The 23,740-nt window shown below is 38.5% G+C and overlaps 1 protein-coding gene across 11 annotated transcripts in view; it reads right to left on the bottom strand.

Moving 5' to 3' along the window:
- CNKSR2 (connector enhancer of kinase suppressor of Ras 2) overlaps positions 1-23,740 on the bottom strand; it is a 369,272-nt gene that overhangs the window by 235,872 nt on the left and 109,660 nt on the right. For 10 of the 11 annotated variants that reach the window (XR_012160437.1, XR_012160435.1, XR_012160434.1 and 7 more), the window contains one exon: positions 2,022-2,063. The exons of the other annotated variant lie outside the window; for it this stretch is intronic. Coding sequence is in view for 7 of the 10 variants with exons in the window: in XM_073357190.2 (XP_073213291.1) it covers positions 2,022-2,063 (42 nt within the window). In the remaining 3 variants the exon portion in view is untranslated. The remainder of the gene's footprint in view (positions 1-2,021; positions 2,064-23,740) is intronic. 11 annotated transcript variants of the gene reach the window in all.

Raw genomic sequence — 23,740 nt, 5'->3', positions numbered from 1 at the left:
AGGCTGCACCATTAAAAACTTCATTATTTAAATGCTTGTAGAAATCAGTCAGTCAAAGATGACAAACTCAGGCTTACTACAAATGCTCATACTTTTTGTCCCACAGGGGAAAAATGTCAGTGCAGCTGAAGAATTCAAGGAGACTTTTTTGTTCTGCAGTTATTGTAAAATGAAAACTGTCAGCAGCCTGAAGAATTTCTCTTGCTAGACATTTGATTTGGAAGCATTTAAAAAAATATTTATAGAAAATCTTTTGTACAGCCTCATATCCAGCGAAGTAGAAATGAAGATAATTTACTTGAGTACTTAAGTAGCATAATGACAGGTTTCAGAGTAACAGCCGTGTTAGTCTGTATTCGCAAAAAGAAAAGGAGTACTTGTGGCACCTTAGAGACTAACCAATTTATTTGAGCATAAGCTTTCGTGAGCTACAGCTCACTTCATCGGCTGCATACTGTGGAAAATACAGAAGATGTTTTTATACACACAGACCATGAAAAATTGGGTGTTTATCACTACAAAAGGTTTTCTCTCCCCTCACCCCACTCTCCTGCTGGTAATAGCTTATCTAAAGTGATCACTCTCCTTACAATGTGTATGATAATCAAGGTGGGCCATTTCCAGCACAAATCCAGGGTTTAACAAGAACGTCTGAGGAACAGTGAGGGGAGGAAGACCACTCTCTCTCTGGTCACTCCATTTCTGATCTCAAAGTGACTATCCTTCAACAAAAAAACTTCGAAAGCAGACTCCAATGAGAGACTGCTGAATTGGAATTCATTTGCAAATTGGATACAATTAACTTAGGCTTGAATAGAGCCTGGGAATGGTTGATTCATTATAAAAAGTAACCTATTTCTCCTTGTTTATTCCTTTCCTCCCCTCACTGTTCCTCAGACGTTCTTATTAAACCCTGGATTTGTGCTGGAAATGGCCCACCTTGATTATCATACACATTGTAAGGAGAGTGATCACTTTAGATAAGCTATTACCAACAGGAGAGTGGGGTGGGGGGAGAGAAAACCTTTTGTAGTGATAAACACCCGTTTTTTCATGGTCTGTGTGTATAAAAACATCTTCTGTATTTTCCACAATATGCAGCCGATGAAGTGAGCTGTAGCTCACGAAAGCTTATGCTCAAATAAATTGGTTAGTCTCTAGGGTGCCACAAGTACTCCTTTTCCAAGTAGCATAAAGAGTAGGTATCAAAGTCTATCTGACCAGTGAAATAAAAAGTGTGTTGTAAGTAAAACCAATTCACTACTTGCTCTCAGGAACAGCACTATTTGTGGCTGACTTTAGAAACATGGTCAGTATTAACTCAATACCTACCAAAATATAGTTATAGTCTGACAAGCAATTAAATATTTTATACTGGGGTTCCACGTTCATTGCCTCAATCATTTCCAGAAAAACTTCTCACATTTTTGTCTCCTCACCCCCTCCATTGAGCAGCCCTTCAAACATAAACTGCATTTTGAAAGTCAGACGTATTATCAACAGCAATAAAGATTATGCAAGTGGAACGTAGTAAGCATTTCTGCTAATGATACATGAGCCAGGAGGAGTAGGTTTCATTCTCCCATAGTTTTATTGGGTCTGCAGTGGTAACAGGAGTAAAAAGTAGTATAAACTTTAAACTTTTTCACTGAAATAAACAGATGCTACTGTGTATGCCTAGAGAGCAGATTTGTTGAGTCAAATGTCATTTTTACATAGCCATTTCTGTGACCATAACCACATTTTAATATCTGTTGTCTATCAGCAGAGATGGGCCCAAATCAGAGTTTGAATTGGATGCAATCTTCTCCAAAAAGGGATATTCAGATCCAGCGTCCTGCTTCAAGCATCTCCCTACTTATTTGCTAATGATTCTCCATGTTGCTGGTTATTTAAAATGATGCATCGTACCCAAATTAGTTCACCACCACCACAGACACTACTGCTAAGAAAAGAAAAGATAAAGTCATGGATGTTACACAGTAGAGATGTGTGTTTATAGAAATCCAAGGACTACTCACCACATGAAGAATTTTATTCTCCGTTTCATATACTGTACAATCCTGAAAAGAGAAAGTAGACGACGGACATTAAGTCACTAAGTAAAACATTCCTTGGAAAATTGCTTTTTTTTAAGGTTAATCATACTGAAAAATTTACGGAGAAAACCCCATTTCAGTGTCCCAACTATGATGGAAGGATTTATGTAACCCAAATAGAGAGAGTAGAATAAGAAGAAAATCCTGAGTAGCAAAGACCTATACCTCTGGTTCTCCACCTTATTTTTGTTGAAATCCCACAAGATGGATTTTATTCCCCTCTCCCTAATATCCTTTTGTGCCATGCCCTACTACAGTCATGGCTGGCTGGCGTCTTTCTCCTCACCCATATCTCTTTCCTCCTCCTTTCTCATTTTATCCTTACTTTTCCTTAATATCACGGAAACATCTCCCACCCACCAAAAAAACAAAATGTAACCCAGCAAACATTTCAATCGATTTAAAATAGGTGTGAGAGATTAAAACATTTCCCTAGTGCAGAAAGCAATTGTCCCTCCCATTCCAATCTGATCAAGGAAATTGGGAGAGGGAGTTGAATTATCCACAATACACTGAGTTGAATCATCATGTTTATGTAGCACTTCAGAGAGAGGGGGCAAAGTTTAGAGAAGAGAAAAGGTGAGTTGAATCATCACCCATGGACTTGGGGACATGGAGGATGGAGAATGAAGAAGAAAAGTGAGTCAGACTGTTACATACACAGAGCACACTGAGGGTTGTACACATGTGATCACTTTGCAAAGAATGTAAGGTGCTATCAACAAAAATGAGAAAGCATAGAAAGATAGAGGATAGAAGATTCAGGGGTTGGATTTTCTGCAGAAAAGGACCTAGAGGTTACAGTGGATGAGAAGCTGGATATGAGTCAACAGTGTGCCAAGAAGGCTAACGGCATTTTGGGCTGTGTAAGTAGCAGCATTGCCAGCAAATCAAAGGACATAATCATTCCCCTCTATTTGACATTGGTGAGGCCTCATCTGGAGTACTGTGTCCAGTTCTGGGCCCCACACTACAAGAAGGATGTGGAAAAATTGGAAAGAGTCCAGCGGAGGGCAACAAAAATGATTAGGGGGCTGGAGCACATGATTTATGAGGAGAGGCTGAGGGGCCTGGGATTATTTAGTCTACAGAAGAAAAGAATGAGGGGGGGATTTGATAGCTGCTTTCAACTACCTGAAAGGGGGTTCCAAAGAGGATGGATCTAGACTGTTCTCAGTGGTAGCAGATGACACAACGAGGAGTAATGGTCTCAAGTTGCAGTGGGGGAGGTTTAGGTTGGATATTAGGAAAAACTTTTCACTAGGAGGGTGCTGAAGCAGTGGAATGGGTCACCTAGGGAAGTGATGGAATCTCCTTCCTTAGAAGTTTTTAAGGTCAGGCTTGACAAAGCTCTCACTGGGATGATTTAGTTGGGGATTGGTCCTGCTTTGAGCAGGAGGTTGGACTAGATGACCCCCTGAGGTCCCTTCCAACCCTGATATGCTATGATTAGGGACAGAAATCGTGGCAGATACAGAGACTAGGAAATATAGGGAAGAGAAAAGCAAAGAGGAGGAATATTTTTGTGCATATGAAATAAAATGTACGCTGTTGAAAGCATTACTCCAGTTTCAGATGGATCCTTTAATCTCTACTGTAATACAAATAATAATTCAAAAAATGGTGCTCATATTTTAAGTCTTACATCTCTTAAATGTTTTTTCCAATAGTGCAGAGAGTACAAGATCAATTTTTGGCAGAAATACCAGTGTGGGCAATTCTAAACCGTGAAATACTTCTGGTGCTAATCGTGGGGGAGAAAAAAAAAAAACACCCAAAACTAACCTGTTCTTAAGTTTCACAGAGTAGAACCAACAGGTTAACTTGGGAACACTTTCCTAATAGTAGCTGTTTGTATTGGCAAGGCATTGCTAATAATATAGCCAATGAAAATCTAGCCAAATAAAAAATCTAACAATTATATGCAGACATCAATGAAGCATCTGCATTCTTACCTGCAAAAGACACGTTTCACTTTTAAATGTGAGAGGGTAAGTAACATTTTCAATTTGGATATATTTATGTTCTGCAGGAATCATTTTGCAAAAATAGCAATGAGAAACTGCAAAACATTTTAGCAACATTTAAAAATCCAAGTATCACTGAGCAGACAGTAAACTATTCATATTACATATGAAACTACTACAATCAAGTACTCAAATTAAACAGAACAGAGTCTAATCAGTTATCTACTCTGGAGAAAATGCTATTTTTCTTTATGAGTCTGAATTACATAATAATACTGAAAACAAATAAAACAGTTCAAAATGAGAGTACTTAAACTATAATAAGTAAAATATTTTTTCTTCACATAAGTAAAACACGAATGACTATATAGCAAATATTTTAATAGCCAAGAGGAAAAACTATTAAATTGTGGGTAAATAATATAAGTCACTTATGATGAAATATCTATAGATATTTTAAGTAGAAGTGCTAAATTACACAATAATTTACTCTAATTCCATATTTTAAACCATTTAAAAACACACACAAAAGAGAAAACTAAATGTATAAAATAATGGATTTATGTGGGCTTCGGGTTACAAAGTTCGTCTGCTGTTGCCCCTTCTTCTGTTTCATCCCAAAATGAACCAATCAGAAACTTTGTATTTAAGTGGTCATTGAGAAGCAGTACTTTTAGTATTGGCAATTAAGTGTGACAGACAACCAGCACATCCTCAACGTACCCAAACCAGAACAAAAATATTATATTTTTTAAAAAGCAATATTGTTTATTACAAACAGCAGAAGACTAGCAAGGATCAATATCAATTGCCACTCTGTCACGTAACAGTTAAACAAACATTAGAAGAAACCATATGTCCTGGGCTTGGAATCCAAAGAAAGGGGAACAAACTGTCTAGTTCTGACAGACCAATAACTACAATGCTAGAAATTGAAAACCAACTGGGAAATTCTTAGAATTAGATTTCTAGGTCTGAACAGAATAACATGGCCAAATGGACTTATACTCACTGCCAGTCATACATCTATGATGAATGGACTCACCAGCCCAAGCTTTATTGTAATCCTGAAATTCCCCCAAAAGACACGCCAAAGCTGAAAAAGCAAATAAAATCAAAAGGCTGTATCTCAAGGCTTGTCTATATACAAACACTTACGCTATGTCTGCATAGTTTAGTCAATAGGGCTGTGAATAGCAGCGGGCACCAAAGTTCTGAACTGTAAGTCCCCTAGTTTTCATTAATGTAGTCCTCCTGTTTGAAAGGAGCATGAGAAAGGGTGCTAATGGGTGATGGTGAAAGAGATCAGGTGATGGTCAGAAATGGGGCACTCTGCGAGAGAGAATGCACATGTGCAGTGTTTGGTAAAGACCATGTCAAGTTAACAGCCTTTTTGGTGAATGGAAGAGTTGAACAAGGACTGCAGGTCAAATGAAGAGGTCAGGGCGAGGAAACATGCAGCTAAGAAAACAGATGGGTCATCAACATGGAAGCTGAAGGACTGAAATTAAGTGTAAGAGATGATGAGGAAGAGAGTGACAGGAGTCCAAGTCAGAGAGGAAGTCTGATGGGGGAGGAACTAGATGCACAGTAGATGACAGAAACATGGAGGGAGAGAGGAGAGGAAAGTTGGATATACTATTGTTCAAAAGGAGAAAGAGTTGGAAGGGGGAAGAAGGCAGAATTGGAAGTAGTAGGAACAAGGGAGCAGAAGCCCAGCACCCTCACCACAGTCTGATCCAGAGCAGGGAGAATGAGAACAGAAGAGGCCTCCAAAAGAGGACAGCTGCAGAGCCAGTGACACCAAAGGATCTATTTTCTCTCTGAGATCCAGGAGTGGGAGAGAGCAAGGCATGAATAGTTTGTGGATGGCTGTGATCTTTTTTACAGATGGAGTGAGCGTTCCAGAGAGAGCAAGAGAAGGGTAGGGTGGGGGCAGCAAGAGTTTGGGAAAAGTGGCATGAGAGGGGCAGAGGTGCTGGTAGGGGCAGGTGAAGGAAGTGAAGATGTTGGGTGGAAGGGAGGGGTCAGGGTTAGGGAAAATGTCACCAGAGGTGAGGAGCTGGTGGATGTAGCATATCCTAATAATTTAGGAGGTGTTCCTGAAGTCAGTGAAACTTGGCAGGGATGCAAGTGCCCAGGCATGCTAGCAGATCCTAATGCAGGATCAAGGTCTTGGGTTCATCTAATCTAAATCCCTGCCTCACAGCATGTTTTATTTTATTGTTTCTAACTATCCCTGTAAATAAGCATTTCACTTTCTTGACTATCTCCAACAATAATTTCACAACACTCCATACTTAGTGATTTTTTCCTAATATTTAAGCTAAATTGCTTCTGCTACAGTTTCAGTCTATTACTTTGTGTTCTATCCTCACCAACTGATCAGAATAATTAATGTGAGTCACCTTTATAACATCCCTTTATAGAGAAGGAAATATTGGCCACTTATTATGGAGATGCTTACTATTTGCAAGTATGGCTTTTCATACCCATTTCATTTAACAATTTAAAAAACTTGAGAACTGCAAAGTGTTGTTAACGGCACAATCAGCACCTAATTAGTGTTTTTAATACCACACCACCCACAGCTAGAGAACCTTTCTTCCCTCCACACCTAGAGAGTTAGCCCATGTCCCACTGCTGAAAATTCCCCTCAAAAAACAATTCAATTAGGTTATTTGAGTATTGCAATTAAGTTGGCTCACAGCTCGTGTACAAGTTGAAGTTAAACTTTTTTTCTCTTTAGAAAAGCTAGTATGCATATAAACTGTCACCCACAGCCAAGCCGTACTCCCACAAGAGATGACAATTAGTTACCATTTCTGTGAAACAATAGCACGATTACTCCTCTAAGCAGAATACACATGAACAGAAAGATTTTTTGCTCTACACATTAACGCTCTGCACTCCAAAATTTTCTTAATGAACAATTTTTAACTGACCCTAGGCTATTTGACCCTACTAGTACCATTTCAACTAAAACAGCTGAACAAGGTTGATGGTTACTACAAATGGGTGAATACTGCAATATGCGTAAAGCTAGAGCTACTACACATATTGTATGTACCAGAAAAATCAAAAAGGTTTCTTTAGTCTATGTGATGTGCCGGATCCCCAGCTAGTAAAATATGGCATAAGCTAGTGCACACTGATTTACACCAGCCAGGATCTGGTCCCAAATTTATATTTCAGAAAATCCAGCAAAGGGTTTAGAGCATAAGCCACAAAACTTGTGCTCCAATAAAATTTGTTAGTCTCTAAGGTGCCACAAGTACTGTATCCACAAGAGTTACGCATTGTGGATACAGACTAACATGGCTGCTACTCTGAAACCAGCAAAGGGTTTATCTCCAAAATAGTACATATCCCATCATCAGGCATCAAAATGAAAAGGAGTGATGAAATTAATTATCATCATCAGGCTCCAGTGGTCTCTCCCTCCACAAACAGCAGGAACAGCAAGAATGAACTCTACAAAAGCAGCTGGGAACAAGCTAAGTATTCACAACATGAAAGGAAAAGATAAGACTCAAGATAGAGAGGGGAGGAAAGGATTACACATGCGGAAGAGGTTACAAAATATACGTAAAGGTTAAAATGCAACAAAACAAAACAAGCCTATGGAAAGGTAGAGTTGGTTTATTTTAGATTTTAATATAATTAAAAATATAAATGAAAATATAATTTTAATATAATTAAAAAAGCTTGGTAAACTTCAGTACTGAAGCACTCAAACTGCACCCCTCATATTCCTCATAAACATTCTTCTGCATTCTGTCTATTAAGATAGTAAGGTATTTAGGACAGAATGAAACTCATCTGCAAAGTGCCTACCTTGCTTTGGGTATTACAGACACAATAGAGAGTTTAAAGAGAAAGTAATCTAACCAAAATTAGATATACTGTATTTGAAGCAATGGACCAAGTAAAAAGCACTGACATATATCACAGATATATATATACACATTTCACACATACACAGAGCAGCTTAGAGGTAGAGTCTATTCGAGTCTCTTCACGACTCTTTCAGGGCATCCCAAGTAATTACTTGGGGATTTATGTCCAATAGCTAAACTTTCCCTGTTAGAGTTCAGCAGACCAGAGCCGGCAGGATCCTGCCTGAGGTTTTTCTTTTATAGCTGAAACAGGCTGCCAAGTGTTGTGAGCACAGCATGTGTTCGAAGATTCCTCATTGTTGAGCCCACAAGGACTCATTCCTTGAAGTTAAAATTCTCTTTCCTATGTATACACAAGTAACCCAGCTATATTGATTAACATAAAGCAATTGTCGGTCATTCATTATAACAGGGAGAGATAAGCTGAAGATGATACAAGTAATGTTCATTTGAGTCATACAGTATATACACATCTTGTGTATATACACATCTGATGAAGTGAGCTGTAGCTCACGAAAGCTCATGCTCAAATAAATTGGTTAGTCTCTAAGGTGCCACAAGTCCTCCTTTTCATCTTGTGAATACACAACCAAATGTTAAATACAGACCTTTGATCTAATGACAACTGAGTATCGTTGCATATTTGAGGTAATTAGAGTTACAGGATACAGACAAACATGCACACAGCATCTTCCTTGATTTCTTATCAACACAAATGAATGGGCTTTTCCTATTAACCCCTTTTAACATCTCTTTGATACCCCCACATAAGTGAATTGTCCTGATTCCTGTTGCAATGCCTCCACAAACCTCTAAGGTTCTTACACAGTTATTTGGCCTGTTGATCCTAACCTGACTGCTGGTTTGCCAGCATCACACATGCATTTATCGTAGTTTCCATTTTCCTCCCCATCACTAACTTTTATGATCCAATACGTTTCTAGTGTCTTCTTCCCTCTCCCATTGTGTCTCTAATTCTCCTGTTTATTATTTCCCCGGTTCTGTTTTCCACTTCTTTGAAAAAATAACTGCAGCAGCACCTTTTTACTCTGTTGTCCACTCCTTTGAATCACAGCTTGTTGTAAATCATCTCACAATGAAGTGATGTTATTTTACAGAATCACCAGCTTAAATAATATCCTAACATACCATAGGAACAACACTCTTACAATTCCACTGAATTCACAGAGGGCAACATTCAACAACAAAAATCAAAGTTCCACTGGTATGATGTTGCATAGGCTAGTGGAATCCAGATTTAGTAGCTAATAATATTCTTTTTATCAAATTGATCACTATACTATGCACTCCTCCCTTTGACTTCATCTCCCAAGCCTCCTAATGTATCAATACTTGGAAGTTGGCCAGGGCAGATTACATAAACTGTTAATGAATGAATTGGGCATACACTAGGGCTCAATCCTGCAAGGTGCTGAGCACTGTGGCCCTGATCCAGCAAAAGCAATTCAGCGCATGATTCACTTTAAATGTGAGTAGTCCCAGAGACTTCATCTGCTTAACTTTATTTGAGTAGTCCCACTGAAGTATTTTGCTGAATCTGGGCCAGAATGCTCAACACGTAGCCTACAAGAGGACAATTACATGAATACATGGAAACATTAATCATAGAATCATAGAATATCAGGGTTGGAAGGGACCTCAGAAGGTCATCTAGTCCAACCCCCTGCTCAAAGCAGGACCAATCCCCAAATAAATCATCCCAGCCAGGGCTTTGTCAAGCCTGACCTTAAAAAACTTCTAAGGAAGGAGATTCTACCACCTCCCTAAGTAACGCATTCCAGTGTTTCACCACCCTCCTAGTGAAAAAGTATTTCCTAATATCCAACCTAAACCTCCCCCACTGCAACTTGAGACCATTACTCCTTGTCCTGTCATCTTCTACCACTGAGAATAGTCTAGAACCATCCTCTTTGGAACCACCTCTCAGGTAGTTGAAAGCAGCTATCAAATCCCCCCTCATTCTTCTCTTCCACAGACTAAACAATCCCAGTTCCCTCAGCCTCTCCTCATAAGTCATGTGTTCCAGACCCCTAATCATTTTTGTTGCCCTTTGCTGGACTCTCTCCAATTTATCCACATCCTTCTTGCAGTGTGGGGCCCAAAACTGGACACAGTACTCCAGATGAGGCCTCACCAATGTCAAATAGAGGGGAACGATCACGTCCCTCGATCTGCTGGCTATGCCCCTACTTATACATCCCAAAATGCCATTGGCCTTCTTGGCAACAAGGGCACACTGTTGACTCATATCCAGTTTCTCGTCCACTGTCATCCCTAGGTCCTTTTCCGCAGAAAAACCCGATAGGCTGAAAATAACTTGGACCATGTACCATGGACCATGTACCAGTACCAAAAAATTTGCACTATAGGGAATCTTATGGAAAAGACTAAGATGAATCTGGATTTCTGTGCCCATGTGAAACAGATGTATTTTATATAGTTTTATATACAGAGTTGGCAACCTGCTGAAATTGTCTGTCACGGGCTTCACTTCTCCAGGTGCCTATGGGCTATGATCTTGTGTCACAATATTGCCATTGCTCTTATACTTTCTGTCACAGTTTCAGGGTATTCCCCACCCCCATGTTCCACTTCATGAGTGTCCAGTCAGGTCTCAGGCCTCCAGTTATCACCCATCTCTGGACAGGAACCCTTATTCCAGTCCCTTCTTGACTGTTTGTTGTTGTTGTTGTTGTTTTTTAAAGGACTGCACACCTCACTGGTTACACTGGGATATCACCAGCAGCCAATCTACCTAAAGGCCAGTCCCTGTGCATTGCTTTCTCTCCGAGGGCTATGTTCCAGTGTATTCCCAGTAATTATGAGTTACCACACAGCTCCTTTTAAGCAAGCACATATACTATTAAAGGTAAAAGCATCACAGATAAAACATAATAAAAATAACCAGATTAGTACCAGCAGTCACTCATCAGTCTTATGGGACCTTAATAGGCAAAAGTCTTTCCAACCCTTTTGCAAAGATTGCCCCCTCCCCCCCACCCCCGGACAGAAGGCCCTGTTGGTTTGTTGGATCATAAAGAAACCAGAAGCCTGTGTAAACCCAGCCATTTATATCAGAAGCCCTTTCTTTGTCTGTTGGTCTCTAGAAAACCCAGTTTTAACAGTATCTGAAGCCACCCCAGAGGTGACACCTCTCTAGAGTTGCTTAGTCTCAGTGACTAGACTTAATCACCCCCCGGGCATCTTTTTTAGTTCCTGTAGGAGATGTGATAACTCTCCCACACACACAGTAGAACACAATCATATGTAAACATTCATACATTTAATACAATGTCTCCCAAAGATACTGGCTGCGGTTGCAATATCGATCACACCACATTCGCTAGACCCTTGCCGCATTATAATCGGTTTGGCAGTTGCAAGTACTTGTGAACCCTATGATTTTATTCCCATTCCTGTAAAGTTGTGCTAATTAGAAAATAAGATGCAGTCACTTACAAACAGTTATGGGATACCAGAAATGAAAAAAAAACACACAAGTAAATCATAAACTTTCATTTGTTAATTGCAAAAATAAAAAAAAAATTAAATTAAATTAAAATTTCAGCCATATTACTCACTCTTAGATGAGGGAGTGCAAGAGGCAATAACCACTTCTCATATTTGAAGAAGGACTGTGTATATTCCTGGCCATCAGACTCCCTTATTCATTAATTTATTTAGTTGTTCCTGCAATACCACTGTGAGGCAAGAAAAATTTACAGATGGAGATCTGAGAAACAGATAGATTAAATGATTTGCCAGAAACAGAATCCAGGTCTCCTTATTAATTCCTAATCTTGTAAATTAATCATAAAATCATTCATTCTTCTCCACTTCTTAGGGCCATGTGAAGTCAGGGTTGTTCAACCAGGCTGCATGGCACTAGGAAGGTAGAATAAACTGGAATAGAGAGTTGCAGAGCATAAGAATTCATCTATGAGAGGTCTCATCCCCAAGGCAGCTCTTGAATTAACTGCATTTCAGCTTCTTCACCACTGGTTTCTTTGCTTTCTTTCACAGCCTTCCAGAGCTTGCACAATTAAGGCACCCATGTATATATCTTTTATTATGTCAGATTTTCAGTCACTGAAACACACACAAGGTTATGAACATAATTCAAGAACGGTAATCAAGTCACTTGGGAAATAAAAATGTCCTTCACGAGCAACTCAATCTTCCCTCCACACTTAGTCATATGAGGGCAGCAACTAAAGTTTGTTTCCAGCTTAAAAATAGTTGGTTGATAAAACTGCTTTTGCTTTTTGTTTTAAAAGTCATATCAGATGTTCTAAACTAGATTACTGTAACTCCGCCTCCATCCACCTCCCAACAAAAACTAATGATTAATGACAAAAGGGATCAAGATGGTCAGGGACACAACCCCATGCTCCCGGTGTCCCTAAATCGTCAATGGCCAGAAACTAGGCCTGGATGACAGAAGACGGATCATTCAAAATTGGCTTGTTCTGTTCATTCTATCTGAAGCGTCTGGCCCTAATCACTTTCCGAGATAGGATACTGAGTTACACGGACCATTGATCTGACCCAGTATGGCTCTTATATTTTAAAATGATCCCTTCAAGACTAAAAATAAAGAAAAAACTAGACACAGAAACATTATAAATTATTTTATTCTGTATGAACTCTATCACTGTAACTTTAATAATTACACGGGATTAAAATGAGTGTTTGGAGGGAGGCTACAATTTATTTAAAAAAAAAAGCACCAAATGATTTCAAGGTGATACTGCAGCCAATCTACATCATCAGTAAATCAGGGCAATTATTGCAATAAACACATGCACATCACCAGAAGATTAACATTTAATATTCAGAGAGCATACAATGAAAAGTTTATTTTCCTGTTTTTCTCTATACCACCTTCAAACAAATAATAACTGGGAACAGATTAGTAAACTTTTACAGAACACTGAAGTCCTTAATTAACCTGGAAGGAAATGGTTCAGAAATGCTTTAATACTGTGTTTTCTTTCTGTAACTGTTCAGTACCTATTCTGCAAACCTTGCTTTTTACAGTATATTATAAAAGCGCTCCAAAAATTCTATAATAGTTTAAAAACTTACCTAAGCAAATATGTAAAAAGTGTAAATCATCATTTCTTTGTACTTTTTAAGTTCGCGTGTCTACTAAATAAATAAATATATTGCCCAAGATGAGGAGAGTGTACATGTCATTATACCCATCTTGTATGGGAAAGGAAGGGCGATCAAAAAATGGATATAGAATTACTCCCACGTTACTTTTACAAATAACACAAGGCAAGTGAGATCTGACAGATTAAATTATTTAATGTTCCTTTAATTACACCCAGAAGCAGTTCTTTGGGCCCTTCTGCTCCTCTAGTTACAAGTCTATTATTCATGAGATTTTACAGGAATGAATAGTGACAATCCTTGCTGCATCTATGGGATATTTATATATTCACCTAAGCATATAAGGTATATAGAAAAACCTTCATGATGTAAAATGAAATGAATCTGACAAGCTATTAGTCTCTCACACAATTCTAAATTATACAGTAACAAACAGATATCAATGGAGTTCTTTTCACAAAAGTGACTCTAAACATGGGTTCTATTTTCCCTTAATCACTTCCAGACTAAGTGTTTTCAATTTACGAATAAAATATACTTTTTCTAACTATCTGTCTTGCCCACACAATCTGGAATACAAATATCTAGCTGGGTCTTTTCCTTCTCACCTCAAATACTAATGGTTCCATGGGTCTAATTAGGTCTTTCATTACACCTGTGACAATCCCATTGTGTTCAGTAGGTGTGCTCAGGTATAACTGATTGTAATTGTACTTCCAATCAGAGTTTAGCATACAATTCTGTTGCTGATGTGCAAAGAATAGACCCAGTCTCTCTTTCTCAGCTGTTTGCTCTGCTGTGCTGTAAGAAGTTAAAATCTGCACTTAACACTAGCCGTATCTTCTGTAGGGGCCTCTGGTCAGGAGTAACATCCAGCCTTCCCTGCCACCTAATGATCCATTTTGGGAAGGGCTTCATTTAGCTCTTCTAAAATCCTAGATACCTATGGAGCATCACAGCTTTTTTCTCCTCCAAATCTCAACTAAGAGAGTCTTCCTCAACAAGATCCAGGCACATGCCACCTTTGGAGTTTCTGTTTGAGCTGTAGCTCACGAAAGCGTATGCTCAAATAAATTTGTTAGTCTCTAAGGTGCCATAAGTACTCCTTTTCTTTTTGCGAATATCGACTAACACGGCTGCTACTCTGAAACCTGTTTAGTCATTGTTGCATTAGTTTCAAGGTAGGTGTGTCATTCATCCCACTCCTCAGCTAAACATGTTCAGGTTGCTTTGATCTCTCTATCTGTGACCTCTCCATCTGTTCCCTTCTCACCAAGGTATTTAGACAGGTGCCCCAACCCCGGTAATATAGCAGCCAATCTTTCATGCAATGTCAGTTGTCTGTTTGCCAATTCCATTCAGGACTGAACTTGAGGCTTTTGATAAAAATCTCTAGGTTCTAATTTTTCTTACATGCTCTTTACAATTTACGTCTTCAGAAGTTAATTTGAAGGTTTATCACACAATTAACAGTTAGTCCTTCCTGCACCTGCCCTCACTTACTTCATCCCCAGTGCAATTGCCTTTGGGTTACGGACATCGTTTTGGAATGCTAATTAACCTCCTTTTAAAATCTCTACTGTATCTAGGCTAGTGTTATACTTTGGAATCAGCTCTTTAAAGAGACATTCACCTAATATTTCAGTAACTTTATTTTAAGATTTCTTCTGATAAGAAATTTTTGACACTCTGAAGTTGATCTGTCACAGGAACCATCACTTTAAAGAGCAACATACAAAAGCTTTTCAGATAAGGGAAATATCTCATAAGTGAAATCAAAATATCCATAAGTAAGTATTGAAAGGAATGATTTTTCATAAATGCTTGGTTTAATCTGTTCCCACTGAAGGCAACCAAAGTTTGCTCCCATTGATTTAAGTTGTAGAATTAGGCCACTGCTGAGCACTTTTGCAAAACTCACCTTAAAATCAATGAAAAATATGAATGTAATAAACAAATAAACAGAAATAAGAAGAATTAAAGTGACCAGTAGTGCCAAATAATTTATATGACTCTCTCGTTTGTCAATGTAACCACTGACCGGAATAAAGCTCATTAATCCTTTTAACGCCTTTGCTTCTAAAGTTGGTTAGAACGGTAACTGAACTCTTTATTAGTAGAATTTCCAGCAGTAAGATGGTCTGTCAGTATTGCTACTTAGTTAGCAAAAATAAAGGTGATTAACTTGTTTTTTGTAAAATGTTACCCTCTGTTTCTCCATCAGTCAGCACTGCATTAGCCAAAAGAATGTTGTTTTGGCCTCAAAATTATTCTTATCCAAAAAATTCATTTAGGGCTTGATCCTGCATCAATATTTCAATGGAACTTAGTTCAGTTTAAAACTATATTTACATAGAGCATTAGTTGTGAAGGTAACTCCTGAGAAGTTAAATTAGTAACATACAAAATTAGACTGTTAATGAGACCACGAATCAGGGATTTAATTGGAATCTTTACGGTAGGCTATGACAAGAGTTCTTTAAAAATAGACTAAAACTTAGAAAGGAGTGCAGCAGGTGGAAGATACTCTGCAGATCTATTTATCATCACTATTTATTGTTTGTATAGTGACAACATGAACTAGGTACTTTACAGAGAACTACAAAAACAAGGTACATGCAATCAATTTAGCCTGTCATTATTGAAAATACCAAATGCATGAAAAATCTGATTAATGAAACTCAGGTGAGAACAGAATAACTCTAGGGTGGTTCAGAAACAGTAAATTAGGTCAAAATAATCTAACCTATGGAAAAATTGAAGCAGATGCTGTTTTGAGCACACTTTAGTACAGCACAACTCTTGCATAATGATTAGAAAACTGAAGATATTTAAAGAGCTTTACTGCCAAAACCATGATTTACAGGTATGCAATCAATAAATGTACAAAGCTCCTGATTGTTTTATGATAAGTAATCAAATTTGATGTGTGTGTGTGTGTGTGAGTGTGTGAGAGAGAGAGAGAGAGATACACAAGCCTATTTTCTAAAGAACTACACAAAACATTTGAGCAAAAAATGCAGAAAAACAGCCTCATTAAAATATATATTTGCTTTAGATTAGAAATCTAGAAAAAATAAGGTAAGGAACAAATGTGCATTAGTAGTGAGGCAAACTGTATGATCATTAGGTATTTTACATTTTGTAAATTTTCTCTGTGTGTGTGTGTGTGTGTGTGTGTGGTGTAAAACTGTATTTCCAATAGGACAAAGGTCGCAATCAAAAGGAGGAGGTTTTGCTTGTTTGTTTGTTTTGTTTTTGAGTTTTGTGCGGGGTTTTTAAAATACATTACGAGATCATGCCATACCATGAACAACTTCTTAAAAAATATACACATTCCAAATGAAATGGACAGTGCCTATTTAAAGTTAAGATAGCTTAAAGATGACATTTAATCTTTGAATTTCCTTGCTTTTCCTCTGTTACAGTTTAAAAGTTACCTCCTTATATAGTTTATTTGTACCTTTCTTTACAATTTCTTAACACATCAGTGGACAACATATGAATAAGAAAACTCATCACTCATAGGACCACACAGTATGAAAGTTAATAGGGCAGTTTAATGGAGTTATTAAATTTTATCACATTTTAAAAAGATTTTCAGATATTAAATATAGCTATGGGCAATGAGTAGTAATGGCTACACACCTGATGCTCCCCCCAGTGCACACTATACCAGTACATTTACCATGGTTTTGTTTAACTCCCAGTGGTGCCAGGATTGACCACGGAGTGGCATATATGCCTAATAAAGAAGGGCCCGGGCAACAGAGCTCTTTTTGCATCTGGACCTCTCAAGTACCATTACTGAGCACAGCACGCACCAGCAAAGACTTAGCTTGGTGCTTGGTGTCACAGTTTTAGGACAAGTGCATCCCAGGAGTGTCTAGTCAGGTCTCCAGCCATCACCTGTCTTTGGGTGGGGACCCTTGTCCCGATGCCTTCTGACCAGGGGTTTTAAGGCAGCACAGCTTCCTGCCTTACCCTGTAATATCACCAGCAAGCCAAACTGCCTTAAGGCCAGCCCCTGTGGATTGGTCTCTCTCCAAGGGCTATGAACAATGTATTGCCAGCACTTGCAAGTTACCACAAAGCTCCTTCTAAGCAAGCACCTTTATTACTGAGGTAAAAGCATTGCAGAAATATTACAAGGAAAACAAATGAATTTAAACAAACACAATAAACATAACAAGAGTCACCAATCACTCTTATGGTGCCCTAGTAGGTGAAAGTCATTCCAAATCTTGCACCAGGTTAGGGTCCCCGCTTAGACAAAAGTTCCTCTCCCTTTGCTGGATCAGAAAGAAGGCCACAAATCAGTTCAAGCTCATGCTTGTATACCAAAAGCTCTTTGTCTCCTAGTCTCTGGAAAACCCAGCTTGAGCCAGTATATGCAAATTACTTCAGGAACTACCTCTAGAACTGTTTAGTCTCGGTGATACACATTAATCATTTACCACTGTGTCCTGGAGGACCTGTGGTAACCTTCCCCCATGGAGTAGAACACAATTATACATAAAGCTACGATTTAGTCAAAGGTATTTTCATGGACAGGTCACGGACAATAATCAAAAATTCACACCCCATGACCTGTCCATTACTTGTACTATAAAAATCCCTGACTAAATCGTAGCTGGGGGGGCACCGCTCTGTGGGAGGCCCGCAGGGCTGTTGCTTGCGGGGAAGCCCGGAGCCAGCAGCACCAGCTGCTAGGGGCCACCGAGCAGCAGCTGCTCCAACCTCCCTCCCGTCAGCCCACCTACCACTGCTCTGGCTACACCTAGGACCGCTGCCGGAACCTGCCAAGCTGCAGCTGCTCCTGCTGCCCCCCTGAGCTGCCCAAGCAGTGGTGGGGGAAGCTGACTGCAGGGCCACCTGAGTGACTGGCTGCAGAGCTGCTCCAGCTCCGACCAGTGCAGCTGGCCCCAGAGCTGCTCCAGCAGCAGCCAGTGTGGCTGGCTGCAGGGCTGCCTGAGCATCTGTTCCCAGAGCCAGCTACTTTGGCAGCCCTGGGTCAGCCACAGTGACAGCTGCAGAGTCACTGCAAAGTCATAGAGGTCATGGAAAGTCACGGAATCCATGTCTTCATCTGTGAGGGACACGGAACCCTACTCATATGTAAACCATTCAGAGATTTAATACAATATGGTCTCCAAAGCTACTGCATGAGATTGTGACCGATATTGCAATTTGGACTCCTAACCCTACAGAATTAGGCAAATGAGGTAAGGCTCTTTTCTGCCAATAGGAAAGGGTTAGGGGTTTCCTTCTGCCGTTGTGCAAAATGCCTTTCAATAGAGCAGGCCTAGAGTAAATTCCTTTAAAATTCATAAATGCTAAAATGTTTTTTTAAAAAGTCAAGGCTTTGGATGAAATGGTATTGGGCCTTGGACAGTTTGGCAGTTCTAAATTTGAACTTCAAAGTGAGGGGGAAGATGAGGCTGATGAATGCCAAAAGCAGACACTGCTTCCACCCTTTTCACTGCAGTTGTCCCTAAGGGATGAGGGTGGATTTTTATTTTATCATTTTAACTTTTAATGAATTTACCACTACTTAGTAAAATCTAATGCCTGTGTCTCTCCTCATTGGCCCCTACGTCGTTTGCCGAATATTTAAATTATTTAGTCACTGACAAACAAAGATTAAAATGATATATGATACAAGAGTAGGCGTCACAGTCTCTATACCTTCCTGATTTTCTTCCTATCTCTTTAACTATTCCCTAAGGGTCTCCCATACCGGCTTGTCCTTCTCCATCTCATTTTGTCAGTGTCCCAAAGAGCTCAGCTTTCAACTCTCTCCTCTTCTACATCTACCCCCCTGTTGTTGGGCAGCATCTTAAGTTCATGCTGCTTTAATTACCATCTCTGTGCTGATGATTCACAGATCTCTCTCCCCTTCTGTTCACATTTCACAGCTTTGAATCTCCTCCTGGATATCTGTCACCAACTCTAACACTACATGACTAAAAAATGAACTCATGTTTCCTCCAAAATCCTCCCCCCTCCCTTCTTTCTCCATCCCTGTCAACAACTCCACCACCTTCTGTCCCTCAGGCTCAGAACCTGGGTGCCATTTTCAACTCCTCTTCCTTTCCCACACACATTCTCTTGATTCCCTCCCTGCAGCATTTCAGAAATTTTTTCAGTTCCCTCAATTCAAACTACAAAAATTCTTGTCCACACTTTCACCTTCTGGTGCCTCAATGGCTGTAACTATCTCCTCTCTAACCTCCTTGGCCCTCATCTTGTCCCCTGCTCCAACCAACTCTATCCAGAATTCAGCTGTGTAAAAATTATCTTATCCACCACTAATACAATCAGGAACATCATATCTAAGCACAATTGGGGGGGAGAAGAGAATATATCGTATACATCCATTTAGGAAAGATAAAGAAAACATTCTTTGGAAAAGAGGCATTTGAGGGGAAATATAACGTAAGTTATTAAAAATATCTATTTTATAAAAAGTAATTGCCTATAAATCTTATAACAACTAAAATGTTGTAAAAAACGTAGGTCTTTTTTTCCCTGAATATTTTGTGAAACCGTAATTTTCTCTATCCTTAAATATAATGCAAACTAAAAGTAATCATTACCCAGGTAGTTGAACACAAAGAGAATTGCCTTAACATTACTTATTTTAAAAATTTATATACAGCGGCACCTATCATCATGGCAACTAGACATTTCATGCAAAAATTCAACTTACATAAATCTGCCAGAATGGGTAGCACTAGATCAAGCCTCTGCTGTTACAGCTAGAACAAAAGAAATCAATAACCATTTTCTGGGATACAATTAATAGAGAGTTATATTATATAAGAGAAGGTTCTTTTCCTCCACCCTTCTAAACTGAATTATTTTTATCCTTTCTGTAAAAAAAAGTGCTATCTTATTTCCCCTAAATATCTGGTCACATTTTTGTCTGCACTTTACATATGCTGTGAAGACAGTAAAATACCTTCCTGATGTAATAATTCTAAGATGAGTTGATACGCTGAGGGCAGAAATCACGACAATTATTTCAGCGCTGACAGGAAGTGCATGGGTATATACCTATATATCTCGCTCGCTCTAGCTGCTGACAGAATTCTGAATGCAACTTCAGTTCTAAGGGTGATTTCTCCAGCTAAAGGCATTTTCAATCAATAGGTGAAAATCTCCACTAAAATCATTAACAGATGAGAGGCTGAAAATTATAGTGTGTCCAAAATGTTTCTCATAGACATAATAGTTTCTCTTCTTTTCAATCACAAAAAAGGGCAACCCATAAATATTGGTTTAATAGCTTGATACTGGCAGGTGTCATAAACCATAAAATAAAGGTTTTTGTAGTGACAAAATTTCATTCCTCTAATGAAAAACTTTCAATTCCACTTTCTATGTTCAAATGCTGAAGATCATTTAGGACCAAATGACTTTCTAGCTGCCTTTTACTCATATTTTCTTCCCACACTATAAATACAGTAATTGCTCCTGGGTATCAAAATAATTTGTAGCAAAATATATTTTTAGATACATATACTCCTCAGATGCTCACCTGGCCACAGAGGGAATAAAATTAATTGAATTTCAGCAATACAAAAAAAAAAAGTACACAGTATTTCTGACTCAGCTATCTCCTTAACCTTTATACCACAAATTTCAGACAATCTCATTTGAAACGTTTGCCCTAATAAACAAACCTCTGATGTGCACACTGACCTTACCAGTTTACTGAGATAGGGCTTGACCCTGCATTTCTTGCATATCTAAAGCTCCCATTTCCAAGCAGGTTCACCATGGTAAAGTTGAAGTGTCAGTTTTAGGCATGCAAGAAATGCAAGGACTGAACCTTCATTTCTACAATTAACTCTGAGTCACATAAATACAGTAAATGACAAAGTTAACATTTTTGTGAAGAGTTACCAAGAGAGTAGGTGAAATATCCTTTTTCTGCCCCTATTTAATGCAGAAAATAACTGTGGAATCTAGGATACCAATGTGCAATAGTTGGTAAGTGTTGTCTTTAACAGTATCCAAAGTATCGGTCTAGAAAGGAAGCCAGATACCTATAAGTAAATTTTCTTTAGATTTATTTAACTCCAAAATATGATTGCCACCCAACTCGGGTCCTCACAGCGTCCACAGCCATTCCACTAGGGTCTGTGAATAATCATTTCACCTCATTTGGTGGCAGAGGTCTATTATTCCAGGCAGCACATGGCTCTCTCATTCAAGTGCCTTTCCCAGGCCCTTACCAGGAAAGACTTAAAAGCCATAGTTGTTTCTCTTCAGCACTCTAAGCAGAGAGATTCCCTGTTCTCTCACCCAGACTGACCACAGGACCTGCCTTTTATCTCCTGCTTCTCTTCCCAGGCTTTGCTCAATATTGCCTATCCTAAATGTTCAAAAACCAAGAGGCACACCCAAATATCATGAGATTGGCTCTCTCTCTCTTTTTTTTTTAATTAAAATATACAATTGGGGCTCATTTATTTGCTTTCTAGTTATTGTCTTTAAGGTGCACTGAGATTATATTTTTTATGTTTTTCTCTCCAACCATGATTGCTAAAAACTTTTAATGTGAAAGCTGACAGTTCATATATTCATGTATTCTGGGAGCTGAGGGTTTATATTACTATTTTATAAAATTTTTAAAAGCACCTCAGTGACTTGGGAAACTAAGGGTAAATTTTTCAAATAATCTGTATGACTTAGGAGTCTAAGTCCCATTTTAAAGAGCGACAGTCTTCAGAGCCCAGGCCTCACTGCAAGTCAATGAAACTTTAGATATTTTTCAAATACTGGACCATTGGTGGGTAAACAATGAATGTCTTCAGACTTGGGTTCTGGAGTGCCCAAATCATTTTTGAAAGTTGGATTTAGGTATACCAGAGCCCATTAATGACATTAATAAACACAGTATTAGAATAGCAACCAAAAATGGATTAAAATTATGATCAAATTTACAAAATATATACATAAACACCTTATAAATTCACTGACGTCCAGGGTCAGACTGCAACTTATCCAAACTACACTATGTCCCTTGAGGTTTGCAATTTAAAAAATTGTATTATACAGAAATAAGCTACTCTAATTTCAACAAGGTCATTCTTACCCATGATTATCTCTACTCTTAGAGAATAATATGAAACGGCTGTTGTATCACTTTTCCTAAATAGAATCAGGTTTTACGTTTCCAGTGTTCCTTTAACCTACATTTCACCTTATCACTAGCCATCATATATTCTTTGAATTATAAATGGGAAGAAAATGACAACCAGGGATAATGTGTACCCTGGAACAATTCTCATTATGAACACGGTTTTGAAATTTAAACAATGTGGATCCTAGGCAGTAAAGGTTTTAAAATATTAAATGTTATAAACCTCTGTTTCCAGTCAGTTATAGCATTCCAAAACCTTCATCATTTGGGCTATTTACTATATTTAGTTTGTGCTTGGAGGCCTGGATAAATGTTTTTGAAACTTTCAACCAAACCTTCTACCAAATATGGAGAGAGAGGCTGCAAGTGTGTGGATTTCCCTGTCCACTCTCAATGTTTTTTATAATGTACTTTGTTTTCAATATGTATTTGCCTGCAAATATCTGATGATAGGTTCTGGGGCTTAAGTGTACACTTTGCAATATGGTGTTATCCACTTAAAAAGCTACTGTATTCATATTCCTCAAACTTGACCTGTTTTATAGATCTCACTGAGACTGGAAATGTAAAAGCCTCTTTAAAAAGACACCAATTAGTAGTTTTAATGGTGTGAATACTTAAAGACAGATCATTAGTTAAGAATAGCTGACACAAACAACTATCTAGCTGAGCTGAGCTTAAGACCTACAGTTTTAGTGTTATATTTGGCAAGTTCTTACCAATTAGCACTTTAAAAAATGGAAATGAGGCATCCTCAGTGGGAAAGATTTTAAATAAGAAGCACAAAAATATTATTTTAACAGATTTATTGTTATATTTATGTGTATTTTAAGTTTCCTCAGTACAAAAAATAAATAGGACAATTCTGTATATCTCATGTAAAAATAACACTAAACTATTTTGGAAGTGATATGCAATCATATTTATTATTGTCTAAATTATAGATCATCGCCTCACTATGTTAGTTGCTGTGCACAAGAGGCTGACCTTGCTCCAAAGAGCATACAATATAAATAAACCAAAAGTGGGAGAAAGGAAGTAAAATTATCCACATTCTACAGATGGGAAACTGTGCCATAGAGAAATTAAAAGATCTGACCAAGGTCATACAAGTAGTCTGACAGAGCTCGGGACTAGGGGCAGATCTCCCAAGCCCTGGTCCCAGTCAATCACAAGGCCATCCTGGCCTTCCATGACCCCTGTTCAGTAAGATACTTAAGCACATGTGTACCTTTAAGCACGAGTAATCCTATTAAAGCATTCAGTGGGACCATTCACATGTTTAAAGTCATGCATGTGCTCAAGAATCTTGCTAAATCAGGTCCCACATTATTAAAGTTTATTTTAATGTATAAGCACAAGAGGGCAGGGTTAAGGTTGTGAGTCAAACCCTAGCTTTTGCTAAGCTAAAATCACAGAGAATTGTTAAAGAAAGGTGCAAAAGTCTCTTTTGGAGAATAGCATAACATACACAAAAAATAG

This window comes from Lepidochelys kempii, chromosome 1 (assembly GCF_965140285.1).
Source record: "Lepidochelys kempii isolate rLepKem1 chromosome 1, rLepKem1.hap1, whole genome shotgun sequence".
In the NCBI taxonomy this organism is placed as follows: Eukaryota; Metazoa; Chordata; order Testudines; family Cheloniidae; genus Lepidochelys; species Lepidochelys kempii.
Note: the sequence above shows the minus strand (reverse complement) of the source record. Positions and strands in the feature narration are given on the sequence as shown.